A 17,700-nucleotide genomic window follows, 5' to 3' on the forward strand; every position below is an offset into this window, starting at 1 on the left:
CACAACAGTGATATGGTGCATCGGCAACGATCTTACTGCGAGATGATAAATTAAATTTTCTTAGCATTCTTCATGAGGCTGTTAAGAACAACACCGACAATGGAAAGAAGTCAGGCGATCGCGTTTTATTCCCGCCTGTTTTCCTTTCGTGTAGGCTGTCTAGGGACGACAAATCGGCCCAGTAGGTCACCGTCTATTGCCAGCAGCAGCACTTAGGAAGAGAACGACTTTTGTAGTTCTTACTGTCCTTATCCATCGCGTTTGCTTAGTGGCTATGGTGTTGGACTGCTAACCACAAGGTCGCGAGGTCGTAGTACGGCCACGGCGGCCGTATTTCAATGGGGGCGAAATAAGAAAACATCCGTGTACTTAGATTTAGGTCCACGTTAAAGAACCTCAGCTGGCCTAAATTTCCGGAGTCTCCAACTACGGTGTGCCTCATAGTGAGATCCTTGTTTGGCTCGTAAAACCACATAATGCATGTATGTTTCTTTCCTTGTCTTTCATGGCGCTGCTCGCAATCAACTTTTTTGGGGGGGACGCTGGCTTTAGAAGAATCTAGCTCTGTTTCATTGGCCCTCGTGACTCTACAACTTCTTCGCGTTTGCCCTGGCGTCTAGTTCATTCTATTTAGGATGTGGTCTTGATGTAGAAATGTCTGCGATAGGGGCTCATTAATGCTGCTCTTGTCTTAGCTCTTCGGCAGCGTTGAGAAAAAGAATCACCTAATACACACTGCCACTGTGTTCGGTGTGAACAAACGACAACAGCAGGTCGGCCTATTTCACCAGTACTCTCAGATGGTTGGCACCAAGAGGAATAGTTGTTTTTTTATAAACGTGTGTAGTACATTCGAAGCGAAGAAAATGCTACAACGTAAGCGCGAGAATTTCTGTACATGCTACGTCAGGGTGTAAAGTGCCTTCCTCGGGAAGTAGCTGAGAATGACTCCAAGAAGTCGAGAATTGACCAGACATTAATAATGATGACTCTCTCGTCGGAACTAAAGACACTGTGCCGTGGAATGTCTGTTATCATCGTCATCATCGTTCACTGTAGCATGAAGGCCTCTCCTTGCGATCTGTTAGCCAACCGCTACTGCTTCTGGAAAGAATGTTAGGCGCCACGTTAAGAGACAGGAAGAAAGCGGTGTTGATCAGAGATCAAACAGGTATAGCCGATATTCTAATTGACATTAGGAGAAAGAAATAGAGCTGGGCAGGTCATGTAATGCGTAAGTTAGATAAGCGGTGGAACATTAGGGTAATTAGAACATCAGTTGAGGACGGCAGAAGACTAGGTGGGATGATGAAATTAAGAAATTCGCAGGTGCTAGCTGGAATTGGTTGGCGCAGGACAGGGGTAATTGGAGATCGCAGGGAGAGGCCTTCGTCCTGCAGTGGACGTAAAATAGGCTGAGGACGTTGATGACTGCTCGTGGAGGATGATGAAAAGAACGAAGGAAAGGTAGAGCAGTGAACCAGATGCACTTCCCGTTTTCTATTCTACACGGGGGCTTAAAGGAAGAAAAGAAAGAAAGTAGATGGAGGGAAGAAGGTACTATCAGTGTGAATACGTGCGGTTGTTCATAACTTCACGCCTGAAGTCGGCCACTGAGGCCAGTCGATTCCCTGAATCGTAGCAACGCACGCGTCGCTTTGTAAGCCGACGACGCGTGGGGTCATGGTCCAAGAACTTTGTCTCTAAAAATGGTCTGCTGTCTAATCGGTGTAACAAACTTCGAAGGACGTCGCTTTCGATGTTCTAAAGATTACAAAAACACAACACGTGCTCGATCGTTTCGATCGTTTCTTCCCGGTTGCGTGAGTCACAGATAGATGTGTCGGACATTGCAACAAGCAATCAGTAGGCTTTCCTAAAAGCCACCCGTAATCAGAGGCGGCACAGTAAAGTTGCATCACGGTGGGACATGTGCGATGGAATTTGCAGCTTAAATGTAAGATGCAACCGGTGGAGACGACAATTGGTGAAAACTGGCGTCTTCCACGAAGTTTCAATCTTGGTTTGAGCAAGTGAACGAAGACGCCGAGCAGCATTTGTCCTTAATAGGGGAATAGGAGCTGTCGGAGTTACTTTCCAAGAGGGCAGTAAATACTACCACCAAGGGTTGCTAACTTTTGTTGGTAAGCACTACGAAATATTTTGCCACCCACCGTGCTTGCTAAGTGGCTATGGTGTTCGGCTGCTGAGCAAGAGGTCGCGGGATCAATCCCGGCCACGGCGGCCGCATTTCGATGCGGGTGAAATGGAAAACACCCGTGCACTTAGATTTAGGCGCACTTTAAAGAACCCGAGGTGGTCAAAATTTCCGGAGTCCTCCACTACGGCGTGCCTCATGATCAGGAAGTGGTATTCGCACGTAAAATCCCATAATTAAACAAAAAAAACAATATTTTTTGCAAGTGTTATTTCACAGATGGGCTTGGATGTATGACGATCCTTCGTTAATAGCGCTACTGCTGTAGAACACTGTGCACCTTTCAATGAGCAGAGAATAGTTTTTTCATTCATGACAGCTATGTTTATTTTAGACGAAGGATTTAATAAAAAAGAAGCAGGCAAAAAAGTGACACCAATGTACATGTTCTTGCATCTCTGGTTCTTTTCTCTTTCTCATCGCGACGAACAAGGAACACGAGTGCGACATGGCAGTGCGGTACAATTCTGTGGCGACTGCTTAGCATCTGCCGCATTCCTCGTGCGAAACCAGACACGCAGACTTCCCCTGGCTTTGAGTACGACTTCGTATGTGATCTTGATCTCGTCCGCAGGTTTCGTAGACTCCACGCTGAACTTGGAGAAAACCTTCGCTAGCAACAGCTTCGCCTCCTGCATGAAGAAGCGTTGACCTGCAAAGGAAAATGGCGCACGTTTAGTGCTCTAATGCGCCCTGCTTAAACGCCGCGTTTCCTAAACCTGTTTTTTTTTTTAGCGGTAAACGCGGTAAAGGTGTAGCCTAGAGGGGCAATATTCACCAATGAAAGGCGTGTACTAAAGAAGGCCTAGGTCAATCGGGTTAGGCGAAACTGAACGCAATCTCAACACGCGTTTCGAACAACGACCGCTGATCGCGCCCATGGTGTGTAAGTTTCGAACAGAGGGAAAATAAGATAATTTGAAAAGAATATGCTTATCGATAACCACGAGATTCGCCGCATCCCCCTTTTTATTACCGTTGGTGCCATGGTTTCATTCAACTCTGGAAAAAAGATGGTGACGGCGTGCGTTAATACTGCTGCTTTACTCCTACGTCGCTCAGTGGTATTAAAAGTTTGGTAATGAAAAAGAATAGGGGCTTGCGAACGGTAACTTATGAAACCGAATCGCATACGAATCGAATAGAGCCAAAAACGATTGAAGAGCCTGTTTGAGCATTACTATAAAATAAAGTTCAGATGCAAGTAGCAGCTAGATTAGCAAATTTCTGTTATTGCAATTCACATTATGAAATAGGCTTCATCGAAACCTTGAATGGAGCATTTTAAGCAAATAAACAGGCTTTTTTAGAGCATGCACGATCGTGCATTATCAGAACGAAGTTTCAAAAGACGCTCTTGTGGACCCATTAGGATTTGTGCATGTATGCCTTTGGAAATAAAATGAAAATGTTCGTTGACTGGTAGCGGTGGCAGTAAGGAAAAAAAAAAAACTTTTTTTTTTAGTTGTGAATGGTCGCAGCAGACGGCGTCACTCAAGTAATGTTTCGGCCGAGCTCATTCAGATTTACACCCAAGAGAACACATAGCTTCAACATCGACAAACAGTGCCGAACAATACCCATGAGCGAATGTCATATGTCTGAGCGGAATCTTGCGGAGGAAATTGCGGGTTAGCTGGAAGAGCTTGGGCTCCCCTGCCTGAGCGACGCGGCGAGTTCGACGTAACTTCCCGTATTATATTTCCACTACGGCAGGGGTGAAATTCGCTTCATTTTTGCATCAATTTCTTTTTACATCCTGTACCGCTGGAAACGGGAAGTATTCGGAAACTATCCCAAAAATATTCGTACTTGCGAATGGTGGATTCGAGGAACGAATCGAATCGGATAGTATTCGATTGTGTGACACCTAAAGACGATGCAAAACCCGTATATACTGCGTCGGCTGATAGGCCTCTTTAACGCACACGAAGATTTCCTAATGAAATAGCAAATTATGTTTAACGGTTTATATTATTTTATAATATTCATTGTATTTGGCCTACCCTATTCTTGGATCAAAGGATATGTGCCCATTATTGTCCTATTTCCCAGTGTAGGTATGTGCCCCTGGAACCAAGGGGGCGTGGAACCTTTGAATGTGTTTAGGAGGAGGAGGAAAGAGAAAAGAAGAAGGCAGGGAGGTTAACCAGAATAACGTCCGGTTGGCTACCCTACACCGGGGGAATGGGAAAGGGGAAAGCAAAGATCACAGGGAGAGAGAGGAGGGAAGGAAAGAAGGAAATTGCGGCAAGTTCGCTGACGCGTGTGGTTTTACAAAAATTGCCTTAATAGTCACAGGTGGTCGCACAAACCCGTCGTCCTTAAGAAACACAAAAGTGCCTTCACCGCTTTATGGGCCGACGGGCGATGGGGGCGGTGTTCCAGCAGCAGCTGCACAGAAAGCGGCCGATTGTCCAGTTTTTGGAAAGCTTTGGCAAGTTGTTGTCTCTCTAGGGCATATCTTGGACAGTGACACAGCAGGTGGTCGATGTTTTCTTCGGTGCCACAGACCTCGCATGCTGCACTGTCAGTCACTCCAATTAATGTAGAGTATGCCTTTGTGAAGGCCACTCCTAACCAAAGGCGACAGAGAAGCGTAGCTTCACGTCGAGGAAGTCCGGGTGGAGGTCGGAGCTGCAGGGAGGGGTTTAGTCGATGTAGTCGTGTCAGTCGTAAGTTTTGCGAGTTCCACTCGGTCACCGTGAGGCTGCGTGCCAGGTGTCGAAGCTGCCTTGCAGCGTCAGTCCTTGAAAGCGGAATCGGAACGCTGTGCTCTTCTTGATGAGCTGTGCGAGCAGCGTTATCGGCGGAATCATTGCCACTGATTCCACAGTGGCCAGGTACCCACTGAAAAACGACTTCGTGGCCTTTTTGTTGGACGTCATGGTGAAGTTTCACGACTTCGTATGTCAATTGGTCATGACATCCGTGTCGGAGAACTGACTGCGTGCACTGTAATGCCGGTTTTGAATCACAGAATACAGCCCATTTTCTGGGTCTTTCCGAATCAATGAATTCCAGTGCTCGACGCAGGGCCGTTAGTTCTGCCGCCGTTGAGGTCGTGACATGCGATGTCTTGAACCGCAGTGTCATTCCTCGCGTTGGTATAACCACGGCACCACCAGAACTGCACGACGTAGTCGATCCGTCGGTATAGATGTGCACGTGGTTGCTGTACTTTTCATGCAGAAGAAGTAAGCTCAGCTGTTTTAGAGCAGGGGCCGGTAGATCTGTCTTCTTCTGCAGTCCTGGAATCATTATCTCAACTTGTGGACGGCTCAAACACCACGGAGGAAACGCTGGCGTGGCCGCAGGTGCGTACCCTGAGGTAAACGACGCACGATGTGCACTAACAATACCGCTAAATGTCGAGCAGGGCCTTGCAGCAGTGAGGCTCGCCAAGTGGTGGGAAGGGGTCCTAGCATAATGCCTGAGATGCATACGCATTGTCTCAACGGCAATGTGCTTTAGATACGTGTCGTACTTGTTTGGGCACACACCCTTTCATGAGCCCTTCTTCCCTTGACAATCACCAAACATCGTCTTCGCTCCCGGCGTCGAAGCCTCGCCATGTGCATCAGCCTGAAATGGTGCTTACTTTTCGGCATAGCTTGTGAGCGGTTTGATCGACAAACATTAAACGTTGCGTGAGATTTATATCATGACCTGCATGGTGCATAAGCATAAACATTGCATGAGGCTAGATGTGGCATCTTTGCGCAACTCTCTTGCTATACCATTATCATCCCTCATCACACCTTTATGTCCCCGTTCCCCCTCCCCCTGTGCAGAGTAGCAGGCTATAGAGCGCCTTAGCTCAGGCCGACCTCTTTGCTTTCTTTCAATTAAATTATCTCTCGTGATGTAACTGAAGAAAATAGTACGCATCGTATTTAGTTTAATAGCATTCCATTCTTTAGTAAACCTTCAATTCATAGAAATGCTGAAAGTGCGTTGGATCTGCATATAAATAAATAAATAAATAAATAAATAAATAAATAAATAAATAAATAAATAAATAAATAAATAAATAAATATTATAGATTATAAATTGTTGCACGGTGTTCTCTAATGAGCTGCTTTACGTCTCATATGGCTTAATTTTCGTTCACGTCACTTTTTTACTGATTCTACCGTTACGGTGTTCTGAAATGATGTTCTCCGTCTTAGCCTATATCGTGCCTATAGGCGGGATTGCGTTGTAGAAGTCGCTCTCGGGAACGACATCCCACTGTTGCGCACGGGCGAGTTTGCTGTCAGGCGAACGATAGTTCTTCACACTGTACGCCTGGTCGCCCGGAATTATTTTTCATTGAATTGAAACACGGAATTTTTTTTTGTCTGATATAGACTCTAAATTGTGGCCGCTTCCTTCGGCCCACACTGTTTAAGCTGTTACCACTCCCGGTGCAAATTTTAGCGATTGGCAGCAACAACACTGCGTCAGGAATGTGTGGCGTGCCTCTATGTGATCTCTTTAAGACCAGATTTGAGTATTGATTTTTTGGTGTCTGTTGTCAGAAAAGCATGAAAGAAAAGAAAAACCCGGTCCGTAGCATTCTAAATGTCCAATCTTTCTTTCGTGGCCGCTTGAGTGCTAGCTATAATTTGTCCGGAAAAGGCGCATATGTTTTCAAAATACTGCGTATGTTCTCAAACAAAAAATAGTTGCGAATGTATATCCGTAAGTTCACCACTTCGGCACTCCTCTAACAGAACGAGGGTTTTGCGGGCAAGAGTTGGGCATTCGGGCTGATACCGCGATCCCTGAGACTAACTTGCAACTGAGAAGGGCGGTCACGTGCTCTTCTGTCTGGACATCCAAGAGCAACGTCCCTGGAGTAGTAAATCGGCCGCTAAATGGCGATGCACCAATAATTTCTTCATTGTCCGTAGGCAGAGAAACGGGATTCACTTTTTTCTGGTTTCAGCCTTCTGTCCTGCAAAAGTGTATAGCTGTTATACTGCTTGATAAACGTCTGCAGAGAGCCCGTGGACACTTGTGTCGTCACACGTCTATAAACTCTTCGTAAGATGTCCCTTTGGAAGCTCACAGACAACCATAGAAAAAATGAAATCGACTTCTCAGAGTCTTGTCCATGTATACGGGGTGATCATTTGGACTTTTATGGAATTATTGAAATTAGTCTGGTAGCAGACAGCATAGTTCTTGTCGTTCAGCTGGGTTATTACAAGAGATGGGTATTACTAGAACGAGAAATTGAAACACATATTCGAGTAATTACAAAAATACCAATAACCTTCTCATAGAGTTACTTTACGGCATACAATTCAATTGCTAATTGTAGCCGGTGAAATTTCAAAATGTATCCACTTAAAATGAACTTACAGGATGAAACCAGTTTCTAGATATTATTTCCCAAAATGCGGGACAAAATACGTGATTTTTCCAGTTATTTTGTGCTTGAATGCATGAAAGAGCGTTTTCCTGAAAAAGTAAGTCGAGCAAACAGTGCATTTTTACGGCGAGTTTTATGGCGCATATCTTGAAACTGGTATCCTTCTGGAAATTAATTCCAAGTGAATTCGCAAATTGCAATATGTGCCGTAAGGGAATTCATTAAGATGTGAGTTTGTGAATTTATGGTAATTAGTTTAATATGTGTTTCAATTTCTCGAGCAAATAATATCTGCCTCTCTGAATAACCGAGATCAAGGACTAGAATTATGTCATCTACAACAGGCGATATTCAAAAATTTCGTAAAAATTAAAAATAATCATCCTATATATACAGGGTGACCATTTTGAAGTGGTAATATCTAGAAACTGGTGTAATCCGGGAAATTCGTTTCAAGTGGATACATCTTGCAAGCTCACCAGCTACAATTAGTAAATTGTAGTATGTACCGCACAGTAAATACCTAAGAAGTTAAGTAATCGATTTTCGTTAATTGGTTGAATATCTGTTTCAATTACTCGTGCTAGTAGTCCGCCTCTTAATACAGCTCAAGGACAAAAATTATGCTACCTGCCACAGAAAATGTTTAAAATAAACGTAAAATTTAAAAAAATTATCGCCCCATAGTTCGCATTGAGTTTGCAGTCAAAATATATATAATAAAAAGAACACATAGACTGCATAAACACTTTTTCTTTAAAAATAAAGGGAAGGGTGCTGGCGTTTACAGATAAAAGGGCGCCGCCTTGCCTGGGCAGTTCTTGGGTCCAGCCGAAAATGGGATGTAAGAGTAGGGATGGCGCTGCGCAAGCTCCTCGCCCAGGAAACGCTCAGGCAGGAAGCTGTCAGGCTGCCGGAAGTGTCTCGGGTCTCTGTGCAGGCTGTAGAGGTTCACGAAACAAGTCAGGCCTTCGGGAAGGCGGTAGCCGTCTGCAGCGAAAGAACGAAGAGAGCGCCGTTGAAGCCTCTTTGCGTTCTCCTGGTCTGGGACTCGAGGCAGAGCAGCGACATGTGGCTTGCGTACAAGGATGTCAAAATGCGCAACAACGACGGGCAGCAGAAGCAGCGCCCCGGGCGAAGGTCTTCATCCCGAGTGGTCATGCATGAGACGCTTGTGACTAACGCGCGCTAATACGCGCTCTCGACCGCTAGCACTCGCGTGCGCTCAGACAGGCGAGACCGGAAAGACGCGAGGCTATGGGAGTGATACGCGTCTTGCTCGGAAACTCCGCGAAGGAATACCCTGCCTACATGTTGCCTCCTAATGGGACTGCTTGAATGCTGGAGATACTCGAACCTATGAAGCGGGACAATAGCTGAAGAAAACTATGCAGAAGGTGCGTCAGACGAGCATTGCTACTGCACACCTGAAAGCAGTTCAAACTGTGGCTTTCTCCAGGCGCGTAGTGTTGGTAGGAACGCTTTTTTTAAAGTTATGTAATTATATAGATACGTAACCACAAAGAATTGTTATCTCGCGTTTTCGTTACGTGAGATAATAAACGGAAACATCCAGCGAGGCAGTTACCACACAACACCCACGGATGCTGTTTAGAACGGTACATAATTTAGACGTAAACGCTTCGCTCTCACCTCTCCTATCTCTTTGCAAGCATTGAAGAAAGACGAAAGCATAGTAGCGGCCCCAGTCTATTTAGTCGGCACTTGTGACGCATGGCGAATGCAGGTAATTATCTCATTCACGCTAACAAGTGTCCTGTTGAATTCCTGACATGTTTCATCCGCATGATTCACAGCCCAAAAGACGAAACTGAGTACTCATGACATTACTTTTTCTTAGTATATTTTAGAGTCCTCCTAGCATTGCCATGACTTCACGTTTCAACTGTTTAAAAAAAAGCTTTTCGCGCTGATTCTGTATATTTGAAAAGTTAAGCGAACATTGCTGAGCATATAATTTGGTAATTTACAAAGTAGATAAAAAAACTGCACTTCCTGTATATTTCGGTTCTCTATAAAAAAGAAAAGAAATTACTGGCCACGGTTAGAAAGTTGAAGTTTATTATCGCAGCATAAAGATATAGAAGTACTTTGGTACATAAGTGCTACAGGAGGCGGTCCCAAAGTAAAGCTGTCACGAGGACGTCCTATCGATAGGGAATTGTTACAGGTAAAAGCCGTAGGCATACAAATGATTAAAGAGGCACAATTACTTTGTTTAGCGCCAAACAACGAACACAAGAGAGACGACCGTACAAGGCGCTACACTCAACTGACATCATTTTATAGCGTCACTCCATTATGGAGAGCAGAATCTAGAAGAACATGGTGTTTATTTCTAGAGTCGTGATGTTTGTTTGGGAGATGTACCATTAAATAATGTCTGTGAAACGTCGTTAGCTAGAAATGAGGTCTTATGGAACAATATAGGATGATAAAAGAAAACAAACTATTGAGTATGATTGGCTTTGTCTTCCCGCTGACTTCACTACAGTTAGGGTCAACCTTGTTTACTGAGATGGAATTCGGGACGTATACAGTGTGCGACCACACATTTAATTGGTTCAGCCACGTACAGTTCTTGCCTATAGCATTTACTGAAAAATTTCTTGGTTACTCGAAGGGGTGTAAAATGACCAAAAACGTGATTGATATTTAAGGACGAAGCTTGTTAAGATCAATCCAGTGGACTGTGGTACACGCAGTATGTGCAGTCAACTGCTGCGAACGAATTTCTGTCAACCAAATATCACTTGTACAAAAGTTGGGAAAAGGGAATGGGCGCCTCTCACCTATTACCATGTCGTGTTCTAGTTTCCTTCCGAAAAGTGGAAATGGTGGGTAAAGGCGAAGGGTCTCCTGAAAGGAAAACAACAAGAATAATAACGGTGCAAAATTAACCTGTCAATATCTCATCTTTTTATTTCGTGGCAATGAAAAAGAGAGTGCGTGCATCTAACATCGTGCGGTTGTATACACAGTAAAGATAAATTGTGGGCAAGAAGTGCAACAAAGAGGTACAGGAGTACACGTACGCTATTCGACGACATAGAATACGCGGATCCACTTGGAACAAATTCTCAGGACGACACCAGTTTCAAGATATAAATTCCCAAACTTTGCGGAGAAATGCATTGGCATTCCAGTTAATCTTGTGCTTCAATGCGCAAAACGATGTTTTGTTAATACAGTAACCGGAAGGCTAATGCATTTCTCCGCGAAGATCGGAAATTAATATCCCGAAACTGTTGTCATCCTGAGAATTCGTTCCAAGTGGATCCGCCTTGCGAATTTCCCGGCTAGAATTTGTAAAATGCAATATGGGACATCAGATAATTATTTAAAAACTTCATTTGTGCATTTTTGTTAATTAGACCAGCTCATCAACTAGAACTGCGCTAGCTGTCACAAGCAACCTTTAAAGAAATTACGAAAGTGTTCGCTGGAATACGCGGTGTAAGACTTCGCTATGCCCAACTTCTAAAATGATTAAGTCGTTTTAGTTGGCACGCCTACTGTAAAGTGGGCGTAACCCGTCGTCGAGTCTCGAGATCGGATCAAGTTTTCATTACATAAAAATAACTTGTGTTTGAGAGAAGTCTTGGTTCTGGTTCTGCGACTTTCTTTTTCTGTGTAATGCATCTTAAGGAGATCCCTAGGGAAGTCTTCGTATCTCTCGTACGCTCCTTCTTTGTTTGTTTATAGTAGAGTACTATCTTCAGAGAGTGCGTCGTGTCTGTGAAGGACCTACATATTTCGCACCTTTTTTCGTGCTGACTGGGAGAACGCAAAGAGCGACATTAAATCGAAAGTCTTATGGCAACCGTTACAATGGAGACTTGCTAAACCACTTCTAGGGGCAACTCCTGGACATTTTACAGCGGAGCTGTCTATGGCTAGGATCCCGGGATTTTCGCGGGTCCGTAACGTCTACAGAAAGCCCACGTGCGCTGATCCCGGCGGCAGTGCAGGGCCAGGAGTAATGGCTCATACAACAGAACATACAGCACACCTTTTATTTCAATACGAAAAGCACACACACACAAAAAGGCCGTCAAACCACATGATTGATAATGAGGCGGGCGCACTTCCGCGTTGATCAAGGTACGCTGCCGACCATTCCTTGCCGCTGGTCGTCGTCGGAGATATTAAAGTGGGCATCTCAAAACCGGATGCAAAGCAGGGGTTCACCTATTTCGTTGAAGAGTTTGACCTCGGTCACTACAACGATCCGAGTCAACCAACTGCCGCAGACGGGGGTCATGCGTCGCTTTAACTTTGGCCAAGAAACATTTCTCAAATAAGAACGGAAAGCATCAGTGTGTATCATAGCGACCACGAAGCCGTTATAGCAATAATTTGAGAGTAATGAATAAAACGAAGGTTTTGTAAGCTGCATTGAAACGTGTTTAAGTCATATATCATTTTGAAGAGCGATGTGCATAATAGGCTCACTTCATGCGATCGGTGTTTGACAAGTTGCCCTACATTAGGCGAAACATATCTACAGCTTCGCTGACCAACCACCTTCACAGGAGTGGATAGGCGGTGATATTCGTGTTCCCATGTGCACGCTATCGGTAGACTTGCGGCGGGTAAAAAAAACGCGGTTTCCAGCTATGGCTGCCGCAAAGCAGCAATGAAAGCACCGCAGAAAAAGAGAGAAATACTACGGTAATTTTCACCACGAAAAAGATTGCAATATTGAGCTGTTTTGAAGAATGAAGCAGTTTGACACCACTTTATTGCATTTTGCTCAGAGCTTAATTTTAGGGAAATTTCGTACCTTATTCTAAAAGAAACTGTCTGACGTATGTGAACCAAATTTTGTGAAAATATCATTTAGCGCCTCGTACAACTTTGAAACTAGCATAGATATCAGCAAGTTTAGCAAATAAATAAAACGCATGTCTAAGTGGCAGTTGCACTATGTAACAACAGATAAAAATGTTTTCTGCCCTCATTTTTTCACGTGTTTACATAGTTCTATTAGTTACAGTTGTTTAGCATACCAATGCCCTAGCTTGTGCAAAATGCGAGTACTTTGGGAGAAAAAATAGATTATGACAAAAAATGTAGATTTGCGAAAAATCAAAGGCGAGTATAAGAAAAAACTGAACTACGATTTTTCAGAGATTTCTAACTTTATAGACAGCTCCATTTGAAGACATTAAAAAGCACAATCATGCTTATGACTCCTCAAATTCCAATAATTCCGTACCACCTTTCTAAGTCTCACCTCACCTGAAATACTTCTTGCTACACCTGCGTTTGCACTGAATAAATGGTGACAGAGCACAGTAAGAAAGACGCTTAGAAACTTGATCGAATAACTTGAACTCTTGTTGTATAGTGTAAGATTACTCCATCAGTAAATAGTTCGAGGTATACTATCAGACAAGCTAAACCACACAGATGTGCAAGGGCACTGTGCATTCGTTTCATGGGCGTCCTTATGGTTTTTCTCGCCTGACAGAAGCTGAGCAGAATTCACTCGAAACACTTCAACATAAGCGAGATGGAGTATTCTTCTGTTGCATTTTCACGAAATCAGGTGTCTTTTAGCAAAATACGCATAGGAAATCACAGTCATATAGCTCGCGTATGTCCTTATTAAACTTGCCAAATTATTTTCATGACGATCCAGTGAGTTGTACGGAGGGCAAAAAGTATTACAGTTATGCGCAAACAATTTCAAACATCTGTTGCTTCAAAATCAACTTCAGCAGTCAGATATGTCCCTTTCTTAAAAAAGACCACCTCATAAACACATGGAGTAAAGGAAACGTTCTTCCTATCCGTAAAAAAAAAATTTCTTCCGTTAAAGATAAATAATGTTTCGCATTCTTTTCTTCGCAATGAAGTAAACCACAGTGAACTCAACGCCACTCGAACAGTTGTTGGAGGCCATTCGAGCAAAAGTGCGAATGATTCAATGACATGGCGCTTGTGAATGAGAAACGTGCAAACCTATATTTTGATTAAAGCAAGTCAATCATGCGAATACAAAGGTGATTGCATTGGTCTGCACTTTGCCGAATCGTTGCGAGAAAGAATTCAAGATGAAGACATTTCCGACTTGATATATAATCCTTTGTCACCGCTCACTTACCTTGAGGCAGCATTCGAGGTAATTAAGTTGCAGAAGGTCATCGCTTCTGATGACGCCATCTTTGTCTAGTCCGAGAACTCGGTCCAGCTCTTCGTGAACTTTCGCCAACTTGGATGGGTGAAGACCCAGCAAATAGATGGTCCAGCTTACACCCGACGCAGTTGAGTCGGTGCCCTGTTCCGTATTTCACAGTGAGCGAAGCCCCGTGCCGAGATGGTATAGCGAGCAAACGGAAAAACAAAGAGAAATTCGGCAAATCGGTATTGGGAGTCCCGGAACTTCAACATAAGAAATACAGTGCTCTGAAAAGTAAAAGCGACGTGGAAAAAATGCAATTGTATCTGCGCATCTGAGACATCAACAGTAAAAAAAAAGAAAAAAGACGAAAAAAGACAAAAGATAAAGGAAGGAAACGCGTAATCACATGGTTAGTGGATGAACGTTCAGCGGGTCTAGTTCTCCCCAGCCGAAGAATACAGTGGCAGTTTGAGATGTACGACAAGCGTGAAGGCACTCTAATTTGAAACGTTGGCAAATAATCCTCTTACTTGGAGCAGTTCTGACCGATTTCTTTCGTTCGAAGACCGTCGAAAACGCCCGATAATGCCTCGCAATGCAAGTCCTAAAGTTTTAGCCTTTCATCCGGCCATGAAAAAGGAGATGCTGGATATTTATTCAACTACAATCACGATCTTCTCTCACGTGTTTTTCACGTGTTTTTCACGTGTTTTCCAAAATGTCGCCGTGCATTCGTGTCCTCAATTTTTGTCCAAAACATTTTTTACCGGTTTCTTTTAGGCCTTTTCAGAGAACAGCTCTTCACATGTCCGACATGCATTTTGCGTCAGGTTTCTTTTTTTCTTCTCTTTTTCCTATATAAAACAGAAGTAAATAAAAAACCATTTTCGCGGTTTATTATCCTGCGGAAATGACGAGAATTATTTCAAAAGGGTGATAAAACTTGCTGGTTGATAGGCGTTATAACAGAGAGGAACACTGCTTCGTCCGTTCCTTCCGTTTGCCGGCTCCCATGCGCTGTTACTCTAATTAGCTAGAGCATATTATCGCATGCGAGAGATGACCGACGTAAAGGCTTTATTATGACCATCATGTAACAAGGAATAGAAAGCAACTTATGGTCTAGAACTATGTAGATATGGAAAAATATACTTGAGGTATCCGAGAAAAGACCCAAAGCAAGGGCATTCAAATATTCTAACGAGCAGCCTTCCATGCTTAGTAAACAGTACGCAAAAGCCAGAATCACATCCTCAGTAACGTGCACTACGATAATGTTGTCATCTAAAAGAAATGACAATATCCCCCCCACCCCCTCCCCTATAAAGGCTGAAACTCATGAATATATTTGACCTATTGAACCGAGTGCAGCTCTAGCATTGCCTATGCGAATCCCTCCCTCCCTCCTTCGAAGAATAAAAACAAATGAAGCAATGTGCCGCGAGGCGAGGCGTCTTTCCGAAGCTCCGCATTCAGCTTTTAGAAAACCCGACGTTTAGAATGCACATAAATCAAAGGAAACAGGCAGGGACGCACTTACCGCGAATATGATAGAGTCAACGTCGTTCTTTATTTCTTCGATGGAATAAGCGGGGTCCCTGATGTTGTTCGCCAGCAAGGAGTCCAAGAACAGTGAAGGGCACTTGGTCACTGTGGAATCTCTTTTCAGGTTTATGTCCTTCGCGTTTGTCGAGTGGTTTTTGAGAAGCCATTCTTTCCTTTCTCTCAGTACCTGTATATTCGTGGACGATAGAAGCACACGTAAGCTTGCCTTTGCTATTGACATGCTGGAATAAAAAAAAATGAAAGCAGAATCTTGGACTGACCGAATAACTGAACATCTGCATCTTTTGCACAGTACTCTTGAACACTTTTCCTTCTTTCGTCATGTCGTAGACTTGTTGCATCCACAGCCAAGGTCGGCAACCCCGAATAGCAGTCAGGTATGAGAGCCTTCGGTAGCGAACAGGTTATCGGGAACGTCAAAAAACGAGCACAAAGTCAAGAAAACGGCAAAGGAACCACGCAAGCGAAAATGAAGAAGGATGACTCGAAAGGAACTAACAAGTAAACGCGTACAAACAGGAATGAGCCAATACGCTGCGTACATGTCGACGTACAAATTTAAAGTGCCAGCAGTTGTCATAGCAGAACTGATGCAGAGAGAACGTGCGTGATGGACCATTGCTTTGATTAAATATGAAATTAAAAGCCAATGGCGAAGGTACCGAGCATGACTGTGTTTTCAAAGTTCATGAAGAAAACTTCGTAATGGTCGTTTTATCCGTTTTGTCATGCGAGGTGCACTGTACAATATTTCACTATGCAACCGAAAGCTTACGCATCCATTTCTAGACATCAGGGGCGATTACAATTAGTTTGCCATTTCAAATACAAATTAAATATGTTTTGTTATTCGAGCCACACGTCATTTCTGATCTCCATTTAAGGCCGAAGAAAAGGAATTACTAGTAATAATTGTAGTCTTCGCACGTACAGACCAATGTTAGTGGCGGATGTGAAATGGACATATAAAGTGACATCTGGTAAAGCGGCTCTGAACCACCCCTCGAGCTTTGTGAAAAAATGCAGTCCGCTGATAGCATGTGCTGCTGTGAACATCTCAGCCAAGTTTTGCAGTCGTGTGCAGTGCGTGGAGCTCTCAAGTGGAGCGCGAAGCCACCTTTCTCTCAAGCACTCTTTTTTCAACAGAAACCTGCTCCTCACTTATTTTCTGGACGCTTTACATCGCAATATAGCAGATTCCCATGCGCGGCTGCTATTGGCCAATAGTTGACATCAATCAAGAAGGGTGTTTGGATTAGAGCGATTCGTCCTACTGTTACTGCGTGAAGTTATTGACGATGTTTAATAGACAGGCTGAAGTAAGCGAAAATCGGCTTTCGAATTTCGATAATGATTACGTGCTTCCGGAAGAAGCTGACTACCGCCAGCTAGCTGACCGCGGCAGCACGCGTAGGAATTGAACTTGGGCCGCCCCACTTATCGGTGCTGTAGCGCCGGGTCTGGCTAATTTTGTCTAGTTTTGGATACTTCACTAACCTCTAACCACGCGAAACTTAAGGTCAAACCCCCCGCACTCTTGCCAGCGCTCATTTACTCCTGGCCGCTCCTGGTTAGACGCCTTCGCAGATTTCGCTTCGTAATGAGCTATTTGATGGCGCTTAAAAATACGCAAGTTGGACGTGGCTACTATCCGTCGGTCGAGCTGGTGCAGGATAAAGCCGGTGCCCACCGCATACGTAGCACGGCCACACTGGCGCATATGAGCGCGAGCGAGCACTCAAGCCCCGTCGTGCACAAAGCACACGCCGCGCATACGAACTACAGTTTCATGTAGCTGCGGTTTGCGACGTAGCGTAGATATCGCAGCCTCCGCGAAGAGTCCGCTAACATGGCGCACTGCGGCTCGGTGAGGACAACCGCGTTTGGCGCTTGGCGCGTCGTAGGCGCCAAAATCGGAAACAGTGGCGCCTACGTGAACATCCAAAACCAAATTTGAACTTCGCGCCACAGTGACGCTCAACAGGCGGAGCGTTGCGGGCAAGCCCCACACCACCGTAGCCTTCGTAGTGCAAGTCATTGAAGAAGCACCGGAAGCGCCACGTAGAGGACGTTTCATTGCCACTTAATTCGCTTCTGCTGAACGCATTGAAGTGCTTTTTGAATAGTCTAAAAGTACTCTAAAATAGAGTATTTTAACTTCGAATTCCTTTCTCGACTTCGATAAAACGTGGTTGAGGGCCCTTTTAAGGTAACTAAGTCAAGAATATGGCGGTTGCTATAAGCTCTGTTTTGAATGAAAAGATCACTTTTTTCGGCAGTCACCACTGTTGCTGTTCAGAGGAAATGGCCCCTGAGCAAGCACGTCCGATAGTAAACATTTGTTTTAGTTAAGGACGCTTCATGTTCCAGCTGCCTCGATACTTGTACTCCAAGTAAATGCG

At 44.2% G+C, this 17,700-nt stretch overlaps 1 protein-coding gene across 1 annotated transcript in view; it reads right to left on the minus strand.

Annotated features, from left to right (window-relative positions):
* Positions 1-2,634: 2,634 nt before the first annotated feature.
* The window catches only part of LOC139054170 (cytochrome P450 4V2-like), a 38,955-nt gene continuing 23,889 nt past the window's right edge, over positions 2,635-17,700 (minus strand). The window contains exons 6-11 of the mRNA XM_070530809.1: positions 15,559-15,685; positions 15,273-15,464; positions 13,715-13,888; positions 10,395-10,461; positions 8,392-8,571; positions 2,635-2,870 (exon numbers count right to left, since the gene is read on the minus strand). Coding sequence (XP_070386910.1) covers positions 2,635-2,870; positions 8,392-8,571; positions 10,395-10,461; positions 13,715-13,888; positions 15,273-15,464; positions 15,559-15,685 — 976 coding nt within the window. The remainder of the gene's footprint in view (positions 2,871-8,391; positions 8,572-10,394; positions 10,462-13,714; positions 13,889-15,272; positions 15,465-15,558; positions 15,686-17,700) is intronic.

The sequence above is a fragment of the Dermacentor albipictus genome, chromosome 1 (assembly GCF_038994185.2).
Source record: "Dermacentor albipictus isolate Rhodes 1998 colony chromosome 1, USDA_Dalb.pri_finalv2, whole genome shotgun sequence".
In the NCBI taxonomy this organism is placed as follows: Eukaryota; Metazoa; Arthropoda; class Arachnida; order Ixodida; family Ixodidae; genus Dermacentor; species Dermacentor albipictus.